This window comes from Chrysemys picta, chromosome 9 (assembly GCF_011386835.1).
Source record: "Chrysemys picta bellii isolate R12L10 chromosome 9, ASM1138683v2, whole genome shotgun sequence".
In the NCBI taxonomy this organism is placed as follows: domain Eukaryota; kingdom Metazoa; phylum Chordata; order Testudines; family Emydidae; genus Chrysemys; species Chrysemys picta.
The window spans coordinates 53446794-53470291 of record NC_088799.1 but is presented as its reverse complement, the minus strand read 5'-3'; the positions used below and the strand labels follow the sequence as shown (position 1 = coordinate 53470291).

The 23498-nt window shown below is 43.0% G+C and overlaps 2 protein-coding genes across 42 annotated transcripts in view; one reads left to right on the top strand and one right to left on the bottom strand.

The window, feature by feature from the left end:
• The window catches only part of CEP63 (centrosomal protein 63), a 46960-nt gene extending 35214 nt beyond the window's left edge, over positions 1 to 11746 (top strand). For 19 of the 41 annotated variants that reach the window (XM_065557074.1, XM_065557078.1, XM_042853428.2 and 16 more), the window contains 5 exons: positions 781 to 978; positions 1096 to 1401; positions 6152 to 6357; positions 7276 to 7594; positions 11197 to 11746. In XM_065557074.1, coding sequence (XP_065413146.1) covers positions 781 to 978; positions 1096 to 1401; positions 6152 to 6357; positions 7276 to 7594; positions 11197 to 11355 — 1188 coding nt within the window. In that variant the 3' untranslated portion in view covers positions 11356 to 11746. Of the gene's footprint in view, positions 1 to 780; positions 979 to 1095; positions 1402 to 3310; positions 3398 to 6151; positions 6358 to 7275; positions 7595 to 11196 lie in introns of all 41 variants that reach the window. The other 22 variants (XM_065557105.1, XM_065557099.1, XM_065557100.1 and 19 more) reach the window with 7 other exon arrangements.
• A 2892-nt stretch (positions 11747 to 14638) lies between these two features.
• Positions 14639 to 23498, bottom strand: part of KY (kyphoscoliosis peptidase) — a 31545-nt gene continuing 22685 nt past the window's right edge. Inside the window, exons 9-11 of the mRNA XM_065557110.1 lie at positions 21483 to 21671; positions 19657 to 19847; positions 14639 to 18015 (exon numbers count right to left, since the gene is read on the bottom strand). Coding sequence (XP_065413182.1) covers positions 17114 to 18015; positions 19657 to 19847; positions 21483 to 21671 — 1282 coding nt within the window. The 3' untranslated portion in view covers positions 14639 to 17113. The remainder of the gene's footprint in view (positions 18016 to 19656; positions 19848 to 21482; positions 21672 to 23498) is intronic.

The window sequence follows — 23498 nt, the reverse complement described above, 5'->3', positions numbered from 1 at the left end:
CTGGAAACTTCATTTCTTCAATGTAGCTTTCCATCGCTAAGCTCTTCACATATACAGACACCTCACCATAGACATGCCTATTTACTTACACACACAAACAGCTCCACAGGCTGGGGAAGAGGAAAGAGAAAGTGGTGGTCCTATTATTTCTATTTTTAAATACTTGGGAGGCCCTGAGGTACTACAGTGTTGAGTGCTATGTAGTATCTAGATAGACAGACTCTGTGGTGCTGTAGAAATAGGTTTATAGATTAGGGATGTAAAATACAAAACGATTAACTGGTAAGCATTAGTCTTACCGGTTAACTGACCCTAACCATTAACCCCCAGCCCCGGGGCCGATTACACGACATAATTTTAATTGTTTAAACGGTTAACTTTTTTAATGGATATTTACATCCCTACTACAGATATGGCGCTTTATAGATAGGTTGAGATCTGCGGGCTGATTTTCAGAGAGTTTAAGTGTTCACAGTTGCTATCAATGAGGGATGTGGGTGTTCAGCCCTTTTGACGGGCTTCTGCTCTGCAGTGGATACTTAGTCACAACCCACTTCTTGCCCCAACGAATAGCTGGGGAAGCAGAAGACCACTAAAGGGATGAGAGAGCTTGTTATAAGTCAGGATTGAAATATGTTAACAGAAGAGTCCAAGAAAGCTTATGTACAGCTCTGCACTAGCCAGTGCTAAAATTACACATAACCCACGTGTCAGCACATCTGCTTTCTCACTGACTGTCCTTTAAAAATTCATGGGTGGTTCATGCACGTCTCTCTCCAGCTGAAGGAGCAGCTGTCTCAGGCTGAACAAACACATAACAGTGAGCTAGAAGGGATGAAAAAGGAGATCTCCCAGCTGACGCAGGCACTCCACCAGCGTGACATTGCTATCGCCTCGGCCAGCGGGTCCACTTCTGACATGGAGCAACGAATGAGAATGGAGATTGAAAGAATAGAGAGGAAAGCTGTGGAGCACAGGGTAAAAATGACTGAAGGCTCTTTCTCTGTCTCTACGGCCCTTGGGGCCCTGAGGGTTGCAGCACTGGGTCCTGCATTTCAGCTAAGCTAATGCTTTCCTTCCCTCTTGTGTTTTTAGCCTTGGGATCCAGAGACTGGCATGATCAGAGCAAGGGACTGGAGAGCCTCCCAGGAAAGCTTTCTAACCCTGTTGTGTCCCCCCGCAGCCTCGTGCTTTCCTGACCAAACCTGTTGCCATTACTTGTCTTTCCTGCTGAAAGGGGTGTGGAAAAGAATTTCTGAGCATGGTTTGAGTGAGGAGGATCCTGTTGTAGCTGCCTATGGAGCTCTGGCATTATCTAGGCTGTCAGCTGTGTGGAGGGAAAGAGGTAGAGAAGCTTTCCTTGAGCAAAGAGGAACTTTTGACAATCTTTACTTGATAAAGGTGAATCAACTCATTGTTCCATGCAGTACCAAAGTAGCAGCAGCTTTCAGCTCAGTTTAGAGATGCTTAAAACAAGAGCAGACTGGTGCTGCTGTCTCTGGAAAGTCAGTCTGTTTATTGAGGTAGATCTGACCTGAAAATCACAGAGAATCCCACAAGAAGTGGAAATGTGGATGAGTTGCTAAGGAGAAGTACAAAAGAATATCACAAGCAAGGAGGGACAAAATCAGGCTAAAGCACAGAATGAGTTACACCTTGTAAGGGACTTAATAGGCAAGAAGAAGAGGTTCTTTAAATACATTAGGAGCAAAACAAAGATGAAGGAAACTAGGTCCTTTACTTAGAGGGGAAGGAGAGCTAAGAAGCAACATTAAGAAAGTTGAGGTGTTTAATGACTGTTTTGCTTCAGATACTCAACACAATTAATGTTAACAATGGGGAAGGAACACAAGCCAAAATAGGGAGAGAACAGGTTAAAGAATATTTAGATAAGGTAGATGTATTCAAGTTGGCAGGGCCTGATTAAATTCATTCTAGGGTACTTAAGGAGCTAGCTGAAGAATCTCAGAACAGTTAGAAATTATCTTTTGAGAACTCCTGAAGGACAGGTGAGGTCCCAGAGGACTGGAGAAGGGCAAACATAGTACCTATCTTTAAAAGGGGGAATAAAGAGGACGCAGGGAACTTTGATACCTTGCAAGATACTGGAACAAATTATTAAACAATCAGTTTGCAAACACCTGGAGGATAACAGGGTTATAAGGAATAGTCAGCATGGATTTGTCAAGAACAAATCATGCCAAACCAACCTAATTTCCTTCTTTGATAGGGTTACTAGCCTGGTGGATAGGGAGGAAGCAGTAGAAGTGATATCTCTTGATTTTCGTAAGGCTTTTGACACAATTCCACATGATATTTTCATAAGCAAACCAGGGAATTGTGGTCCAAATGAAATTACTATAAGGTGGAATAACTGGCTAGATGGTAATACTGCTGAAAAAGATCAGGGGATTATAGGGGAACACACACTGTATGAGTCAACAGTGTGATGCAGTTGCAAAAAAGGATAATGTCATTCTGGGGTGTATTAACAGGAGTGTCATAATGTAAGACATGGCAGGTAATTGTCCAACTCTGCTTGTATTGCTGAGGCCTCAGTTGGAGTAGTGTGTCCAAAACAGGGCACCAACCTTTAGGAAACATGTGGACAAATTGTTGCTCTCCTCTGAACTCTCTCCAAATGTGATAAAAGGTTTAGAAAATCTGGACTATGAGGAAAAGTCAACAAAACTGGGCATGTTTATTCTTGAGAAAAGAAGACTGAGCGGGACCTGATAACAGCCTTAATCTATTAAGGGCTTTTATAAAGAGGATGGTGATTGATTGTTCTCCATGTCCTCTGAAGGTAGGATGAGAAGTAATAGGCTTAATCTGCAGCAAGGGAGATTTAGGTTAGATATTAGGAATAACTTTCTAACTATTAATTAAACTCTGGAATAGGCTTCCAAGGGAAGCTGTAGCATCCTCATTATTGGAGATTTTTAAGAACAGGCTGGACAAACACCTGGTCAAGGTGGTCAAGGTTTAATTGGTCCTGCCTCAGTGCAGGGGGCTGGACGTGATGACTTTTCAAGGTCCCTTCCAGGCCTTCATTTCTATGATTCTGTGAATTCAATTTGAGATGTCTTACATTAATTAGACTTCGGCAATAAAATCCTATAAACCAATGTGAAAATAGGCTGGCTTGGACTGTGTACAACTAAATAAGTTGTACAGGTGCCATTGCAAACTTAGTGGGGACTACAACACAGAACTTGCTTCGTAAGCTACATTAGCATTTGAGCTAAAAGTGGGAAAAGAGAGCATGTAGGTCTTTGATTAGTTATTTGTGTTCATCCTGTCTTCTCAGGTGATTCTGGTTCAGTTGGAAACCCTGAGGCTGGAGAACCGTCACCTCTCTGAGATGTTGCAGAAGGTGGAGTCTAGTGTGTTGGGGGTATGGAATGTGGAATAGCAATTAGAAGACCTAGCAGTGTGGTAGCAATAGTATTAGCGCTTGTATATAATGCCTTTCGCACCTAGGCTGCCAAGTGCTTGATAAAGTTGGATAAGCATCATTCCCTCCTGTTGTACAGTTGAGGAAAGTGAGACCCAGAGATTATGATGATAGCTTGCTTTTATATAGCGCTTTTCATCAGTAGATTTCAAAGGACTTGAGAGAGGAGGTTGATGTCATTATCCCTGTTTCACAGGTGGAGAAACTGAGGCACAGAAAGGGGGAGGTGACTTGCTTAAGGCCACCCACCAGATCAGTGGCAGAGCGGGGATAGAACCCAGGACTCCCAATCCCTGGTTCAGTGCCCTAGCCACTGGCTCCTGCTGCCTCCTCTCATCACATTGTAGTAAATGCCATGTTTTTATCAGCTTGTCTTCTAGCTTTGAGCTGATTCAAGAGTCTGACTATAAATCCCAGATGCCTCCTCCACAAGTTTGAGAGCTATAAGTACTCTGGCTCTTGTAGCTACTGCACTGAAAATACATTTTACTTCCTGGTGAGAGGGAATTTGCTAGACTTTCCCCCCTCTCTTTAGTCAGTAGGCACTGGCAGAGATGTGGTGTTGAAAAACATCATATAAATCTACAGAAAATCCGTTGGACTTGCTGCTACCACTAGATGTTGCTTTGGGCGGTAGTTCTGAATAATAGGGAGGGAGAGAAAGATGGGGCTTAGCATAAAGGCTGGAATATACTGGTCACTATTGCAGAGATTTCTCAGAGCAAAACATCCTTTCAGCCTGGGTTACTCCCCACCTGTGCAATGCACAGGAAAGTAAAATCAATGACCCTAAAATGAAGTAGCAGCAACATTCCGAGGGAAGATATTTCTGTGGCATTTTATTTTAGTGGGTGTAGGATGGAACTAATGATGTCTACTTTGTAGGCAGTATTTTACATAACCAAAATCAGCATGTCGTAGGGGGTGAGATGGCTGGATTCAGGCAACAGAAAACCTACTAGAGCTGTTTGGGAATATTTTATCCAAACTTTTTTCAGGGGAAAATATGAGGGGAGACGACAAACGTTCAGTTTTTGATCATGTTTTTCAACCAGCTCTAAAACGTACTAAGCTGTCGGGCGTCTGCAGTTTGTGCAAGAGAAACAGTTTTCTCGGGGGCCGATCTGAGACTCCCAGGAACTAAGGACCATCCCAAACCTCACCATCTTCCCATTGAAGTGCTAGGCACACATGTCCAACCTGCTTTCTTTTTAATGTAAACAGAGAGTCACACAGACCTCTTCAAAAAAAACAAAACAAACAAACCAACCCTGACAACCCCACCAAAACACAATTGCATGCTGCATGTACAGTTCTCCTCCCTTGGTAGAGGATGAGAAAGAGAACAAACCACATGTGGCAGATGTTAGTCTTATTGCTTAATGCACAACTAGATAGTGCTGAGATACTGTGCACATAAGGGCATGGTAAGAACCTGAATAGAATGGAATAGACCGTGAGGACTGTGATAGCAGCCAGTTTGAATTGCCAAGCCTATCAGCAAGCTGAAGACTAACTAGTGGTCTCTGAACTTTTTCCAAGGTACAGCTTTGGGATTGTCTGTGAATGGACAAAAAGAAAGAGGGGGAAGTCTATAGAGGAAAAATAGTTGGGAAATAGAAATTTCCTTTCCCCAGTTAGAAAAAGGGGCAGGGAAAGAACTAGATGCCAAAAACTGAATCACTGTAGTTATGTACAAACAACCCATTTCTGCTTTTGAAAGACTTAACAATGTAAAGTATCAGAGGAGTAGCCGTGTTAGTCTGGATCTGTAAAAAGCGACAAAGAGTCCTGTGGCACCTTATAGACTAACAGACATATTGGAGCATAAGCTTTCGTGGGTGAATACCCACTTCGTCAGATGCATGTAGTGGAAGATTTCGTGGGTGAATACCCACTCCGTCAGATGCATGTAGTGGAAATTTCCACTACATGCATCTGACGAAGTGGGTATTCACCCACGAAAGCTTGTGCTCCAATACATCTGTTAGTCTATAAGGTGCCACAGGATTCTTTGTCGCTTTTAACAATGTAAGTAAGTAATGTGTGAAACTCAGAGAAAAGATTGGAAGTGGTATTTCAGAACTAGATACATTTCTGCTCATGCCCACAGACCCGGCATTGGCTATGTGTGTGTGGGGGTGGGGGGGAGGGATGGGGAAGGGAGAAGGGGCACGCGGAGGGAGTTTCTTTTGTCTATAATGGGCTCTTGGAGGCAGAATTCTAGATTTGTCAGTCCCATGTCATTACTTTACCACTTTGCTGCAGCAGGAAAGAAGTTGTTCCTTATGTAAAGCCCATTCAGATAAATAGAAGGTGCCTAGTGCATCTAGCCACCCCAGTGCAAACACACTTGTTTGGGTGTACCTGAGGAGTCATTTAGCAGTTAAGTGACTCTCAAATTTGGCTTCAAAGTTCACACCCAGCTGAGATGAATGAAAGAAATTCACATCTCTGCTTATTTGATTAGCTCATTCTGTCTGGTTGCAGACTCAATAAGAGAGCAACAATTGATTTACCCTCTGGAGGTATCATTGCTAGTAAAAAGCCTGGAAATTTCACTCCTTAAAACGGAACTCCTAGAATACATTCTAGGAAGAATGTGGTCCATCTGTGCTCTGGATCTAGATTATCTCTGTCAAAATCCGGAAAAATAGAAGTTTGGATTGACTTCAACATCTCTCCCTTTGTTAGGCAAAAGATGTCCCTGTAACAGACATCCAAGAAAGCTACACCACAGCGCTAAATAAATTAGAGTCTGAGAACCAGCAACTGCAGAAGGACCTGGCAGAGACTAGAGCTAAGTTAGAGTTCTCCACTCAGGTCTGCCGGGACAAGTATGAAAGCATCGTGCAGCAAATGCAAAGCAAAGTGACTGAGATCAAGGATACAGAATGCAGGTGAGAGCATGGCATGGGGACAGAGGTTTTTATTATTATTATTATTGTTACAAAGGAAAGTAGAAGGCAAACGAATAGGTTTCTGATGCCACATTTTGTACAGAATATCTACCCCAAAACTTTTACACAAGGCCATTCTGGAATTTGCCATTGTGCTTTAAATGGAGCAATAGCTTTTAGTCCGTTCTCTTCGTTCTGCAGTGCTGGCTGGCCTCTTAGGCTATGTCTACATAGCATTTTGGATTTCACAATGGGGCTCCCAGCCTGGGTTGACAGAGTTCGGTTAGTGGGGCTTGCACTAGCAGTCTAAAAGTAGCTGTTTAGACAGCGCTTTGACTGTGCACCTCGGGCTCTGAAGTCTAGGGAGCGGGGCTGGACTTCAGAGCCCAAGCTGCACCTACAAAGTACTGTCTACACAGCTACTTTTAGACCACTAGTGTGAGGCCTGCTAACCCAGGTCTGTCAAGTGGGGCTGGGCAACTCATTGCTGCAGGCTGTGTAGACATGCCCTTACTGGTGCTCTTCTTCATTGCCGCTATGCTTAGCTGCTTTTGTGTAGCAAAATTAGCACATATTTGAAGCATGCATGCATTCTCCTCAGTAAACGTATACTGGTTTTTGTGGAGGAATTAGCTGTGGCACAGGAAGCTGTGGTCGTAATAGGATGTTCCACAGACTGTAATACTTAAAATGACCATAACAATAGAATAAATGGTGGTGTGAATTCCCTGAAGACTGGATGTACTTCTGGGGTCTTGTGAAAACAAGTGATAGCAGCCAGTTTGAATTGCCAAGCCTATCAGGAAAGTGAAGACTAACCTTTCTGAACTTTTCCAAGAAAAGGACCTTGGATAAGATCTGTAAAACAGAGCCAAACTGTCCTGACGTTATATTTGTGCTTTCTGTCCTGCTCTCCAGAAGAACCCAGGAGCTGCAGCACAAACACGAGGAAGAAAGAAGGAAACTGCAGGCCAGGCTTGAAAAGACCATTCAGCACTACAAAGGGGAGATCCAGACTCTGAAAGCCCAGCATGTGTTGCCTGGGATGGGCGCTGTGTCTGGTGCAGCAGGCGGATTGAGCCCCCACATCAGCAGGAGCAGCTCTAAGGAATCCCTGTCCTCTGACTCGCTGCTGGGAGCAGACCCTTTGCCCCCTGTGCTGGATGGAAAACAAGATTTCACTGATGATGCATCCAGGGAGTCAGTCTCCAGTCAACAGAGAGAACTTGTGCCTTTGGTAAGTAGTAATATAGGGTTGTTGGTCACTGTTCAGAGAGAAGGGATATAGTCAGGAGTCTCCAGTCTCTTATATGACAAATATAAGCAGGTTTCAGAGACCACCTTTTAAACACCACTATACTGTGTGTGCGCGTAGAGGTACGTTGTAACCCAAAGCCAGGAAAGCAAATAGTACAGGGATGATGAATACTGTAATAACTAGAATGACGGTTTGGAATAAGATTATTTCCCAGAACACTTTGGGGCAAGACTTTCTGTTGAAATACAAATTCTAAACTCCAAGTTGGTTCAGCTTGTAGTGAACTGCTTCTTGATACTGGAGTTGTGTACCAACTGACATAAGCAACCCGCTTCAGTTATTAAATATTCTGTATCCGTATCTGTTTGGTGAAACTTGGCTCAGGCATTTAATATTTTGTAGGAGAGGGAAAACTGCTATGCTGAAAATATAGTGGATGGGGAGAATGAAATCAAGTTTCTGAGGTAGGAAATTAGTTCACATATTTTTCCTAATACTGATTGGAGGACACTTGGAGTTTTTTGGTTCTCCCCACCCCATACACTGTACTTTGTCACTATTTTATGGCTCTTAAAAGGCTGCCACTGGTATATCATTCCCCTACAGCATTAGTAGAGAAAGGGAGCTTGCCAGCAGGCAGCATTTGTCACAAAAAAAAGAGGGGATTGGAGAAGTGGTAGTAAACTGGATGACACGAGCCGCTGCGTATCTGTGAAAGGCCAGCGTTTTCTGTCTTGGGTGAAATCCAAGAGGCTCTCTCTGGATGTGGAAATCACCAATTGTCTTCTCTTGCCAAGAAATTGAAGGCAGGCTTTCCCTGATGGACAACAACTCCTTCCTGATCTCATATTTTATCTCCCCTTCCCCTCCCCACACATTCCCTTCTCTGAATTTCCCCCCCTCATTTTTAATGTAGTTTAAAACTTAGCTTCCAAATGTCCCCTTTCATGGGGTGAGCTGTCTGGGGGAGGCAAGTGAGTGGCAGAACCAGCTTCCGTTTTTATTTGAAAGAGTAGATGGCAATTTATCAACAAGGGCTGGCTGAAGAGGAGTGTGATGGGAGCTCAGTGCATTCCTCCCAGCTGCATGGGACTTGTGCCTCACAAACCCGTAATGTTCAAGGAGGCAGTACATAAAAGAAAGCAGGGACTTCATAGTCTGCTCAGAAACTCATTCCCGCAGTGAGGAGAGACAGGCAGCAGCAGGTGGGTGAGTAACATGCACAGGAAAAGGTGGCTAAACTCTGGTGATAAAACCATTGTAATGATTTAAACTTGTATTAGACCAGGGGTAGGCAACCTATGGCACGTGTGCTAAAGGCGGCACACGAGCTGATTTTCAGTGGCACTCACACTGCTCGGGTCCTGGCCACTGGTCCGGGGGGCTCTGCATTTTAATTTAATTTAAAATAAAGCTTCTTAAACATTTTAAAAACCTTAAAAAGAAGAACAGGAGGACTTGTGGCACCTTAGAGACTAACAAATTTATTAGAGCATAAGCTTTCGTGGACTATAGCCCACTTCTTCGGATGCATATAGAATGGAACATATATTGAGGAGATATATATACACACATACAGAGAGCATAAACAGGTGGGAGTTGTCTTACCACCTCTGAGAGGCCAATTAATTAAGAGAAAAAAACTTTTGAAGTGATAATCAAGCTAGCCCAGCACAGACAGACAGTTAGATAACAAGTGTGAGAATACTTACAAGGGGAGATAGATTTCAATGTTTGTAATGGCCCAACCATTCCCAGTCCTTATTTAAACCGGAGTTGATTGTGTCTAGTTTGCATATCAATTCTAGCTCAGCAGTTTCTCGTTGGAGTCTGTTTTTGAAGTTTTTCTGTTGTAATATAGCCACCCGCAGGTCTGTCACTGAATGACCAGACAGGTTAAAGTGTTCTCCCACTGGTTTTTGAGTATTTTGATTCCTGATGTCAGATTTGTGTCCATTAATTCTTTTGCGTAGAGACTGTCCGGTTTGGCCAATGTACATGGCAGAGGGGCATTGCTGGCACATGATGGCATATATCACATTGGTAGATGTGCAGGTGAACGAGCCCCTGATGGTATGGCTGATGTGATTAGGTCCTATGATGATGTCACTGGAATAGATATGTGGACAGAGTTGACATCGGGGTTTGTTACAAGGATAGGTTCCTGGGTTAGTGGTTTTGTTCAGTGATGTGTGGTTGCTGGTGAGTATTTGCTTTAGGTTGGGGGGTTGTCTGTAAGCGAGGACAGGTCTGTCTCCCAAGATCTGTGAGAGTAAAGGATCATCTTTCAGGATAGGTTGTAGATCTCTGATGATGCGCTGGAGAGGTTTTAGTTGGGGGCTGAAGGTGACAGCTAGTGGTGTTCTGTTATTTTCTTTGTTGGGCCTGTCTTGTAGGAGGTGACTTCTGGGTACTCGTCTGGCTCTGTCAATCTGTTTTTTCTTATTTACTTTACATACAACAATAGTTTAGTTATATATTATAGACTTATAGAAAGAGACCTTCTACAAACATTAAAATGTATTACTGGCACGCAAAACCTTAAATTAGAGTGAATAAATGAAGACTTGGCACACCACTTCTGAAAGGTTGCCGACCCCTCCATTAGACAGTGGTTTTATACAACCTCTTTCATAGTCTTGAGTTACCCTAAAGCTGTGTAGAAAGTTCAACACTGAGTATGAAATCCTCGCCCCATTGAAGTCAACAGGAATTTTACCACCAACTTCCCCGGGGCCAGGATTCACCCTAGAAGTGCGGTGGTCGGGTAGGTAACTGTGGAAGTCATTTTCCACACAATAGTAGCTCCCACTTAGCCCTGGACATGCAAAGTCCTTGTTATGGAGAGTAGTTACATGCACCACGGTAGTGTTATAGGATTTTTCACTGCTGTTGGAGACTGGCTGAAGCTACCTGGAGAGTCAGTATCTCTCCCTGTGTGCCCTACAGCTAGCAACTAGGACTGAATTGTTGTATCAGTGACTTGTCTAAGCATGAGACCCTGACTTGGCCCAGAGGAGGGAATGTCAACACAACTCATGTAGTGCTGTACCTTTTGAAAGTATGACTGGAATCCTGTTTTTGCTGACCTTCAGGCTGGCACTCTTTTACTGTGACAGGCTGGAAGCATGCCCAATCTCTGCATTATTGATTTCATATTACTGCTGGCTTTTTGTGGCGTCCTGAGGGCCTTGTCCCTTGCTCATTCAAAATCTAGCCCCTTGCTGAGTGGCAAGGGACTTAGAAGCAGATGTCCCAGCTATGGTTCTTCCAGTGAGGCTTCTGTTCCTAAGTCATTTGTTAACTTAGCCACCCAGGGCCTCACTTTTAGAATGTCACTTTTTCCAGCTGACCTTTTAAGGTTCCTAATCTGCCACCTCAATAAAGTTCCATAATGACACAATTTAGATTCTAGGTTCCCTGAACATGTTGAAACTGCTTGTGGTTCAGTACAGTTTCACTTGAATTAAATGCTCTGTTTTTTCCCCTCACAGTCAAATGCCAGAATATTGCATCTGTTGAAGCCTCCTGCTGCAGTTTGTGTGCCCATGAGCCCTGTTAACATCTCTGTTTTCCTTTAGTGCCCCCTGCCTACAGCTCCAATTGGCTCAATAGCAGCAAGGTTTTTGGAGGAGGAAGAAGTGAGATCTCAGCATATCCTGGAACGCTTAGATGCTCACATTGAGGAACTGAAAAGGGAGAGTGAAAGGACAGTGAAACAGTTCACACGCCAGAAGTAACAGCTCTTCAAGATCTGTGGATTTGAAGACTGGTTTAATTAAACCACATCAAACTGAGGGGGAAGGTACTCATGAGCCTAATATAACACGGAGCTTGCAGGAGAGATGTCCCCTCATTCCCCAAGCTAAATTAGCAGTGTGGAAAACAAGGAAATCATGCTCGTCTCTGGAGCAAAACACTTTGCGTGGTGGGAGTGATTGTGCTGGTGAAAGTACATCTCCATCTGAAATACTGACTCAGGAGGCTAGAGGTCTCTGTTCCAGGAGAGTGTGTGTGTTCACTGCCATGGAGATTGTGATGTCTTCCCAGAGCAAATTCCAGTGTAAACTATTTATTTAAAATTTATTTTTATATCTGTAAAAAAGATAAATAAAAGCAAAAGCAGAAAAATCCCTTCTCCCTGTTCTCATTTCTACTCCTCTTCTCTCCCCACCCCCCAAGGCACAAAGTAAATCTCTTTCAGCCAGTGAGTTTTCATTTGTATCCCATCTCCAGGGAATTAATCTGACCATCTGCTTCCAAGAGTTGTTATGCTCTTTTCAAAAAACAAGGTATACAGCAAGCCTAAGTGGGGGAGGAGACACTTTCCAAATGAAGCTCTCCTCTCCTAGTGTACTGTTTGGTAAATATTTCCTGGAGTTTCATGCAACTCCTACACCCGGCTGCTTGCGTGCTGTGCTGTTCATTTCCATCCGCTTCCATCTTGCTCTTATATTGCTTTCACAGATACTGAGGCAGTAAAATACTTAAGCAGAAAACAAAGGAAGGTGGCAGAATTCTCACTATGGTGATGGATATAAAAGAGGAGCAGTTGGAACAGAAGGTGAAGTCAAGTTAAGGGATAAACACACATGAATGAGAGCCACTATATTTGTACAACAGCTGTATTACAGAGCACTGAGCAGCTGGTGGGAATTATAAGAGTGGCTTTAGGAGTCAGGTCAGTGTGCCAGATAGCTTCTGAAAAGTTGTTTCATTCCGACAGGAGGAGTACATCTTAAGGCACTTGTCCTTGACTGTTTTCAGTGTGTGTTCTGTCACATCTAAGGGAACAGATTGGAGACCAAGCCTGATGCTTTTTTTGTTGATAATGAATTCCTAATCCACCCTCGCCAGCTCTTTTGTTTTATGTACTAGCCTCATTTATAAAGTGGACCGGATTGGCTAACCCAGTCACGTGGCAAGGTGGTGAGCTAATGCTGCCACATAGCTCTAGTAAGAGTACTCACAATGAATAGGCCACTGAGCCAAAGTTATTGTAATAATTTGTCAGCTGACAAATCAGAAAGGATTTTATGTCCCTGTTAGAGATTCAAAGATCCCTAGGGGAGTTAGGTTCCCAGTTGCCATTGAAAGTCAATGGGAGTTGCACACCTAACACCTAGATCCCAGCCATTGTCTTTCCTCCTGCTCCTTTGTTGTGCTTCCTTTCCCTGCTTTTCAGACTCCACCCTCCCATTCCATCTCCCCCATGCTCATCTGCCCCTCCTTGGCAAGGCTGTGGGTTCCCTGAGCATGGTCCAGGTGGGCATTGATCCGCACTACTCAGCACCCTGCTGCATTAGCTTGACTCATAAATGCAGCTTGATTTAAAATGTACACTGTGCGGTATTGGCGTCTCCATCCCCACATTTGCCACTCTCTGTCCTTATTAGTTTTCCACAACTTTTAATCAGTTTCACACACTGAGAAGACCTGAAATCACAGACTGCATGAAGACTTGCCATAAGTGATAATCAGCTCCATCGATCCAGACCATCCAGTGAAGGTGGTAAGTAATGCCTGTTAAAACAAAGGCGTTATATTCTGTTGTTGGAAGCTTTTGCCTCATCCCCTCCCCTCTCAACAACTATGTGTCAGTGTATGTTTGAAAGCTCTCCTATGTTGCCTGGGGAATTTAAAAATGTGGAGGATTTGTGGATCCCACCAGCTGTCCTTGATAAATGTAAATGATGGTTCTAGAGCCATTCCAGAGACTGTTGTGCCATACAATGGGACCTAGTGCCCTTTTGCAATGTGATATTTATTATGGAAACTTCTTTTCCCATATAACCTATAGGGCCTGAAGTCACACTACGGTGGCAGGATTTTCCAGCACGCATAGTGATGGTCTGACTCTCCTCTGGCTCTGACTTCAATTGGAGCAGAGGCAGGTCAATGAAAACAACTCAGCAAGGCCCTATATATAGGCTAACCACTAAGGCCAAAGGGGCAACAATAGCAAAGGATCTCAAGGCTTCCATGAGCTGAAGTATATAAACATTAGGGTGGTGGAATCCTGGCCATTATCTAGTCAGTGGCAAAACTTCCATTGACTCCAATAGGGGCCAGGAGTTTGCTCTGTGATTAGCAAAATCTGGTAAATCCTGAAGTACATGATGGTTGCAGATGAGCAACACTAAAGGTTCTCATGTGTATAAAGCCTGTGCATGGATGACTAGAGAGGAAAGAAACTTAACAGACAGACTGTGCCATGAAAGGAGCAATTACTCCAGTTGCATCAGGCCAGGTTATACAGCCACACTCTGAGATATGAAGCCAATATTCCATTCGCTTGCATTTTATTACAGTGCATGAAAATACTATTCCATCACCATCCCATGCACCTAAATACGCTATTACATTTGGGCCATTATTGAAGCAATTAGCTATAATAATTGATAGATGGAGGAGCTGAGAGGCAGTTATCAAAGTTCTTCACTTGTATGTGTGTAGAATAATTTTCCAATATCAAAAAGGATGAGACCTCTGACATTAGCAAATCACAGCCGACAATGTGAATTCTTAGCTCAGAGTAATTACTTCTCTGCATGGCATAGGGTTACAGAAACTCTCCCAGTCCCCTTTCAGACTGAAGGATAATAGTCCATTTGAATTGAATTGGTGGGGAGAGTTGACTTATCAATAATGTGCGCTATAAAACTGTAAAGTGTACCTGTCGTTTTGTGAGGAGGAGGAATAGGGTTGTTTATCCTGAGGGAGATGGCACAGTGAGTCCAGGCTTTATGGCACTTTTATCTGGGGCTGCAGGGTTTCTGTGCATTCATTTATGCCTTCTGAATGTTGAACATCCCTCAGAATAATTACTTGGTCCTAGCAGTTTTATAATTAATGACGCTAGAAGGTTTTTGTTTGTTTGTTTGTTTTTGGTCTTTGAACTCATCCTTTTAATAACACCAAACGTTTGCCCTCTGTTTCATTAAAAAAAATATGTGGAAACCAACTTGTAGTGAGTTGTGCCTTGATTTCTAGTCCGCACCACGTGAAACGGAAAGGCTGCCATCTTGGCAAGACTTTTAATGCTGGTCTCACCAGATATGTGACAGGGCATCAGATGTACAGTAGATTGTTCCTTATCCATGTATGATATTGCATCTAGGTCATGTGTCTACTTAATCCAAGGGGTGAGGGTGTACACAGAGAGAGAGAGAGACTAAACCAAATTGGCTGGTTGTATTGAGGGTAATAACAGTATCCTATAGCCCAGGAGAGAAAATGAGTCCTGGAGACTCTTATCGTGATAGGTGATGGGAAATCTGTACAAAGAAACTATTTTTACTGCTATTGCTCTCTGAGCATCTGTTACATGAGTAGTTTGGGCTTCTCCTGCCCCAGTTCCAGCTTCCTTCCCCCTGCCATTTTACCTGCTGGGTGAAGGTCTAGGGACTTTCTTGTGACAAGCAGAGTTTTGGTAAGAGGAGCCAGAGCCTTGTCTCCCTCTAGCCATTTGCAGGGGCTTTACTATGGTCAGACTTTGGGAGCAAGCATAGGCTTCTGGGAGCAGCCTGTATCTGTGTTGGCCTGGTCTGTAGAGGCATGGGGCTCGCTGCTGGACCCTGAGCAGGAATACTTGCTGGGAATGAGGGCAGGCTGAAGGACTGCCCCTTGGAATCACACTCAAGGTATGCTACTGGCAGTCCCAGCTCTGGCCACATTGGATTCTGATGCCACGGTGATTGGATGGAACTGGTGTAACTGAACATGCCAAACTAGTCATTTCAGAAATTCCCAGTGGCTAAAGGCCAGCCAGAGAGGTAGCAGTTCACCAAATGGGCTGCGTATGCCTGGGTGGAGCTGAAACACTGTAAGGATCCACTTGTATGAAATCAGAGAGCTCTGTCAAACCTCGTGGCTTTCTCCAGCTGAAAGCTGTGGTCCAAGGGAAAAGGCATTCCTCTGCCAGAGGCCAAAATAAAGCAGGACATGCTTCAACCAAGGCCCACAATAATGTTGTCATAGTAGTCTTGGCTTAGTCTTCACAGAGCTTGTCAGAAAGGGTTTCCTTTTCTTCTGTCTGCATCCCTGCTGTGTTATGTATTCTGCTCTCCAGAGAATCACCTCCCTGCTGCTGGGATTACAACTATTAGCATTTCTGGGGGAGCAGCTGCCAATCCACCCAGCCCTGTCATAGTTCAGAGACAGTGGGCTACCTGAGGGGGGCTTTACCTTGCTTTTAGATGCTGCATGGAGTCCCTTCATCACAGCGCAGTGCACACGGTCCCCCAAGCACTGCTTTCGCTGGCATTCTGCAGAATGAATTGCCAGACAGTATTTTTGCCAACAGAAGGAGCTCAGATTGTTCTGTGAGTGCAATAACTAGAATGAGAAATAACAACTTTTTTGTTTTGGGGGGAAAAAATCAAGTTCAAACAAAATGCTACCCCTTGGAACATGCTGAAAAATATGCACATTGACATTTTCATGAAAATGAAGTGTATTTTGTGGTGGGTGGTTTTTGTTTTTTGTTTTTTTAATTTTCCTCAACTATTAAAAGTGAGCCACCCAGACTACTTTTCATGCCTTCTGCATGGAAGTTTCTCTATGAACAGGGCATCTATCAAAATTATAGTTTCCTATGGGATATTAACAATAATGTATTTCTGTACAGACCCAAAGTTCCACTGATTACGCCTGTCAGGGCAATACCCCAGATATCCCATCACATTCAGCAGTTCTATCTTGGACAGACAGGTTGGGTTCTTTTTAAATGTTGTTTTGAGAACTAACATTATTCCCAGTTTAACTGTGACCTTTCGTATGGCAGAAAGCTCCTTTTGTGGCTGAGATAAAAGAATTGTAGTGTGCTAGATGGAACAGAGTTACCCCCTTATAGCAAAAGTGTTTACAACTCAAACATCCAAGTAATAAGGTAAAAATTCATGTTTTTTGTATTGAATTGAAGATCTAGTGTAAAAACAGTCATTTTGCAGTATCATTTAAATTCGTAAGACAATGAAGTGTACAAGAAAGCCTTCACTTAGTATATCTTCTTTCAGTAGAACATCTCTTCCCTGGTATGTATTTTGTTGTTATGCTAGAGATACACAGAATCATATTGCAAAACTAAAGGTGCTTTCTTTTCCCTACCCCATGATTAATCAAATTCTTCTTGGAGTAGCCCCGAAAGTAAACCTTTTTGCTGATGCGCGATAATTCAAAAACCAATAGTTACTGCTGAAATGTTAATGAACTGTGGACATAAAAAGTCAATACCTTCCAGAGAAATGGTTTGAGGGAAGCGATCTCCTAACAGTGTCTATAATTAATTTGAATTCCCTACACAGCTGCTCACTTCATAACAATTACTTATTTTTGCTCGTTTTCATCTTGCATTGGCTCTTCCAAAGATACCTGAATGTTGTTCTATATTTGTAGATTTGATGGAGGGAGCTAATGGGAACAATAAAATGATGTGGGTTTTAGACATGTTGAAATGTTGTTAGTTTGTGCAAGATGACGAAAAGAACGAGAGGGGGTTTACTGGGTATCTACTTCGTATTTCAGGATGTATGAGAACTTGAGATTGGCATTCTCTTGCACCATGACATACACCTCTGTGCAGCCAGAAGTATTACATGTTCCTTCCCAGTAACCATCTTTACTCAGGGTCAGAGGAGAAGTGTCTTTACCCTGAACAAATGCCTTTGCTATACTATGCAGCTTGAGCTTAAACTGGACATTGCGATTGGCTGGCAGCAGCCCAGCAAGTGGCTCCAGTAGTTCGTAGCTTTCTGCCCAGTTTCTATAATTCACTGGAAAAACTGGCCACTTCACTTCGGTGTTTGGGCAGGAGATGAGGTAGCTGAAGATGTAATTGTAACTGCCTGGGTCTGACTTCTTCTTGGCAAATATTCTAAGAACAAACTTTCCTGCATGGGGGAGATGGATCTTAAACTCAATTTGGTTTCCTCGATGGATTTCCATGATGTGCCTTCTTCTCATATCCTCAGTCAAGCTAGTGTTATCCGAATGCAGTGAGGGAAGGACACTTATATCTTTACCCAGCGTGAAGGTGATGGAACAACGCCCGTCATTGGTGTGAATGATGGGGTCAGGATGTGATGGCCTCAGGAATCCTTTCCGCTCCGTGAACCAGCTGGGTCCAACAGGCTGAAGTAGGTCCTTTGGGAAACACATGTTCTTGTCCACAGAGCTGCACTCTAGGGTGTATTCTAACACCTCATTGTAGTGATCCTCTGAGCCTTTGGAGGGCTTGGCAAAGACCTGTAGCTTGAGATTCCCAGTCTTCTGGGGATAGATCTCCAGTTTCATCCCATTCTTTTTTAATGTCATTAAACCATGTTCCTCAGTTTCCTGCAGCTTAAACATAAATAATAGTGGAGCACGGCTCTCGATAGAAATTGTTGCTTTTCCGTTTACTGTGAAATACAAAGAAAATAAACTGTTCAGGAGTTTCCTCCAGTTTGTTTATATAAAACCCCTGCACAGAATGACCTGGAGGACTGAGTGACCCAAAGGCTCACCAGTCAGTGAAATGAAAAGGTTGCAGTTGGCTGGTTCTAACTTGTCAACCACCGGCCAAATCAGTGTCCCTCCCAAGGAACAAGATGGGGGTGGTTGCTTCGGAACACTTGGTTATCTTATTTTATACTGAATGAGATGGAACTGGTCAGTGGTCTTGGATCCTGCAGAAGATGGAGGCCTGTGTGAGCTCTTGTGTTACATCTCAAGCTGCCCACACTGTTAGGGACACAGGAATTGCCAGGCTGGATCAGACCCAAAATCTAGTCCAATATACAACAGAGGCCAGCACCAGCTGCTACAGAGGAAGGTCTGAGAGCTCTACTGTAGGAAGAGATGGGATAATCTGCTCCCTGTGTTAGGTCTCATCCTGATCTCCAGTAGCTCAAGATTGGCTTAAGGCCTGAAGCATGAGGGTTAATATTCATTATCGGTAACTGGATATTTTTATCATTCATATAACAATCCAATCCCTTTTTGAATCTTGTTAAGTGCTTGGCCTCTTGTTTGAAGCCCCTTAACAGCTTGAGCCATTTCTGTTTTTGCAACCTTACAATAAGGCCAAGATTTACAAAAAAAAAAAAAAAAAAAAAAAAAAGGGTGGGAGGGGGACCTAAAATTAGGCTCCTAAATTCATAGTTAGCACCTGAATAAATGACTTATGCCAAAGGGAGCTCTGGTGCCCAGTCCTGAAAATCAGGGTGCTTATTTAGACACCTATGGTAAATAAGGATTTAGAAGTTGAGCTGTAGATACCCAGTTAAAAATTCTTGCCCTTATTTTCTAGGTGGAGTTAAATGTTTACAGCCGTGTGATGGGGTATGTACCCAACAGAAGTAACAAAAGAGTTAACTGGAGCCAGAGCAATTAATGTATTGGTAACACCTGGAGGGGGAGCCAGGCACACGTGAAGATGAAGCCTGACTGGGGGAGGGCTGGGTGATGAGCATAAAGGGAGGAAGCCCAGCTGAGAAGGAAGGTGTAGGGAGAGAGGGGAAGAACTTCGCAGTCCATTTCTGGTGGCTGGAAATTGGAGGAAAGGCCTAGAAAGAGGCAGATGTACAGTGAGCCAGTTTATTGGACTCTGTCTGCTGTGGAAGGGGTGAGCCTCTGTGACCTGGCTGGAGGGTCAAGTCACAAGAAGAGGCAGACCATTGCAAAGCCAGAGGCTGAGGGGATGCTGGAGGAGGGCCTGCTACACCACACCAAGCCATGAGGGAGAATGCCAATGGTGAGTCCACTCCATGAAAAGCTGCTAATATAGAGGCTAGTTTAAGTAGCCCAATCTAATATGCAATAACACTTCTGATTTCACACCTTTGGGACTGAAACCACAAGCAGATGATATTCACTTGGGATTTCTGTAGGCCCTTGAGCCTTGCGCAACCATGGTTTACCCCAAACAGACAAAAATTGGGTCAGTGAGGGAAGAGAGCCTCTCATGCTACCTATTTATCAGGAGTGAGTGGGAAATGTAACTCATCCAGATCTGTAGGAGACACGAGCACTCTGTAACGTTTCCTGTTGGGTGACGTTACCTGTTTGGATGATGGGCGTTTCTGGATGTGCAGCCAGCATTCCCAGCTGGTAAAACTGAATGTTGTATAACATGTTGCTCTCAAACTCTTTCAGTGTCAGAGCTGGCTTCAGGAGCTGCCAGTTGCTGTTGTCTGGGAAATGATTATTAATAAATAGGGCCGGGTGCGTAAGGAAATAAAACTCCTCGTATCTGGAACAAGAGGGAAGAGGTTAGCAAAAAATGGAAAGTATTTAATTAGTTGTAAAATCTTTCAACCATGCATCTCAAAAATTAAATGTAACAGTATTCTAGAAGTGAAAGCAGTGTGTGGAGTGTTGACAATATGCCCAGCTGCTATTATCTCTTTTAATAGGGTGCTGCCATGTGAATGGCAGGGGAGAGGACAAGGGCCCATTCCTATATTGCCTGTGTAACCCAAAACTCCCAACCAAGTCCCATTTTCAGTCCACAAGGCAGTGTCTCTTTATTCAAACACTTATGCGCATGCTTATCTTTAAACACGAGTGGCCCCGTTGACTTCAGGGGAAAAGTTTTCATGCTTAAAGTTAAGCATGTGCATGAGCATTTGCAGGACTGGAGCCTTAATTTGTAGATGCTCTCTCATGCAAATTTATAACATACTCCAAGGCCTCTCTCTTATATATGAAAATGTGGCCTCATATGGCCCTCTGGGATATCAGGCTACAGTTTTCAGACGCATTCAATCAAACCATTCAATCAAAATACAAGGTCTGAGAAAGATGTCCCTTTTAATTGCATTTGGGGTGAACCTTACACCAGTTTTAAAACTAATGACGAAGTGCTCTTAGAAGTATGTGGTCTGATTTCTCCCCACCCACAGCAGCACCGATAAATGTTCGATACCTCTGAAAATAAGACTGATAGTTGTTTAGAAAAGAAATTTGTCCTTTTTTTAAAAAAAAGCCCCCAATTTTTCATTTGCTTCCTCTTTCTGCCTCTGGGCAATTGTATTGGAATTTCCTGTTTAATTAAAAAATGGAGGATTTAGGAATTTTAGCCAGTTGAGTGATTTTAATATACAGGGCACACCTTAAAGCTTTCCCATTAGGCTTATAATACAGAAAGACCTAGTTTTATAATGTTTGCTTTGAAAATTAATTTAAGTATATGAAATAACTAAGAAATAACCACATGTATATACTTCAATTTTAATCCAGAATAAAAGTAGAGTTTTTTGAACATTTTTGAAAGCCCAAATATTTTAATGCAAATATCTGGGGAATCTATTAGCAGCTGTCTGGATTGGCTGGTTGCTCATGTTAGCCCATCTTTTTAAAAGATAGTCAAAAGGTCTGCTTCATGTAATGACAATAGAGAGCAAGATTCTCTTCAGTTCCAAGTATAATCCTGGGGTGAGTTGTTGAATTCTGGAGTTTTATTTGTTCAAAGACCCAGTTGTAGGTGCTCTTGAAAATTTTACCCCGTAGCCTCAGTCCCGTTGTCATAAGTGACTTAGGCCCAGATCCTCAAGTGCCTAAATACCTTTAACTCCCATTGATTTCAGCTCCTAAATATCTTTGAGGATTTGGCCCTTAGAAGCGAGGTCCCATGACTGTCATTGAGACTTAGGCTCCTAAATTACTAAGGTGCCTTTGAAAATGTTACCCCAGGTGCCTTTGTCATAAATTAAAAGTACAGATTATAAAAAGACTGAACTACCAGCAGCTGCTTCTCTCCCCTCCCCACACCAGAAAATTTTATTAAAGCTCAGACCAAACATTGCCCCCTTGCCACACACACTGGCCCTCTTCATGCCCCAGGTTGTTCTAGGTCTGAGTGTTAAAATAACAAATGGTACCGTACTGAAAGGTGAACTTGCTGCATGAATCATTGACTGAGCCACTTCCCCAGGTGCTGTCCAGCAGATGCCACCTTCCATCAAGGTAAACTGCATTCCAGGCATGGTCACTATCCCCTGTAAAGGATTGTCCACGTCTGTAACTGTACCCTTTAGAGTATCCTGATAACTCCATGCACTGTACACCTGCAACACTGAGGGAAGGAGGGTATTACAAAGCAATATCTTATTCATAGGGAGCTTTTCATTTTTATACAGTTCAAATCATGGGGCTGCACAGGGGTGACCATGAAAATTAGTGTTTCTGTCAGCATTAGATCCCAGAATCCTCTAGTCACCTAGTTCTTTCCTCTGATTGCTAGACCATATGCCTTCATTGCTCACAGACAAAATACTGATTTCATGTGCAGTGTCTATTTTCTTTGGGCTTGTCTGAACTGCAGTTATAATTCTACCAGCCCAGGTTGGCCTGCATTCCATCAGCTATCTCCCTATAGGAGATACAATCTGTTTCTTCCAGTCATGAAACATACATTCTGGTTGAGCCCTGCTTGGCTAGTGGACTCAAGCAGAGATGGTCTTTACTAGGCTGTGATGGATAATGCCTCCCCACAGGAGGCTGGATACCAGCATTGATCCAATTGTGCTAAAGTCTGTTGACACCTTCCTGATATAGAGTAAAATGGATCTCTGACCACGCCTTTTTCTGAGGGCTTGGGCAGTGTGTTCTATTTTAGAAGAGGGTATCTTTTTTCCATTCCTTGTATGATTCTTCACTCTAATTTAGTGTTACAACCACTACGACAACAGAACACACTTGATTTCCTCCATCTTGTTACTCATTGGAGTCACTTCCAAGATTACCCAACAGTAGACAGAGCCATCAATTTTCAAGATGGTGGCTATCAGTCTCTGAAATAAGTGATCCCAGATTTTTTATGCTGCAGTAAGATGTCCTAGATTTTCCTAAACTGATGGAAATTGGTTTCAAAACAAAACAAAACAGTTTTTCTCTGAGAACGCATTAAGGGGGTGGTGGGGAAGATCAGTCCATATTATTTTTATACAGAATGAAAGCGAACCCATCCACTGGACTAGACATTATTATGTAAATAAAATTAAAATAGATTTTGCATGAATCCCTGTCTGTGCGATGGGAGAACAAATGGGATCTAAACACATTGGAATCCTGTGGACTGTTTGTCCAAATTTGCTTCATTTAAGCAGAAGATTGTTCACTCAATAGGTTGGAACTGATATTTTTCTGGTTCATTGAAAAATCTTGTATTAAATGGAGCAGATATTTAACACAATAAATGATGTGTACTTTAGAAACCAGATTATCTGTGGAATGAAATTTAACTCAGTGAGATGCAAAGGGATTCATATGGCAGAAATAAGGAGAGCTACAAATTGATGGATGGATATTTGGATAGTAGCAGGTGATATAAAGAAATTTAAGATGGACAACTGATACACCGGCTGTGAGTTCACAGCGTGATGCTGCTCCACAACAAAGCAAGGTATTCTTTGATCTATAAAGAAATCTCCTGTAAAGTTAGGGTGGTAATAAGGCAGTTTTACACAAAGGTCTATTAAAACCTTAATCTGGATTATTATGTATTATTTTTGTTGTGTTTGTGCATAGGAGCCCCACTTATGGACCCCAGGATGCAATCAACTTCAGTAGGCTTTGCATCAGGCCCTACGAGGAAGATACTGTTTTAGGGAAGGATCAGAGACTGCAGTGGTACTAAAACTGGAGTGTAATGAATTGAGAGCCAGTGAAGGAGTTCAAATTAGGTAGTCTGAGGAGAAAGGAGAGGTGAGGTGGCACATACTACCATTGTATAAACACATTCAAGGGCGGAGACTTCTTTATATTATCTGGGAAATGGGGCAATCAGGATTAAAGGCCTTCAAAGAAAAAACTAAAAGAAAATTCAGGGTACACATGAGTAAGCATTTCTTAAACCCATGCTTAAGCCGGGCATAGGATAGACCATAACATAGAGGTAATG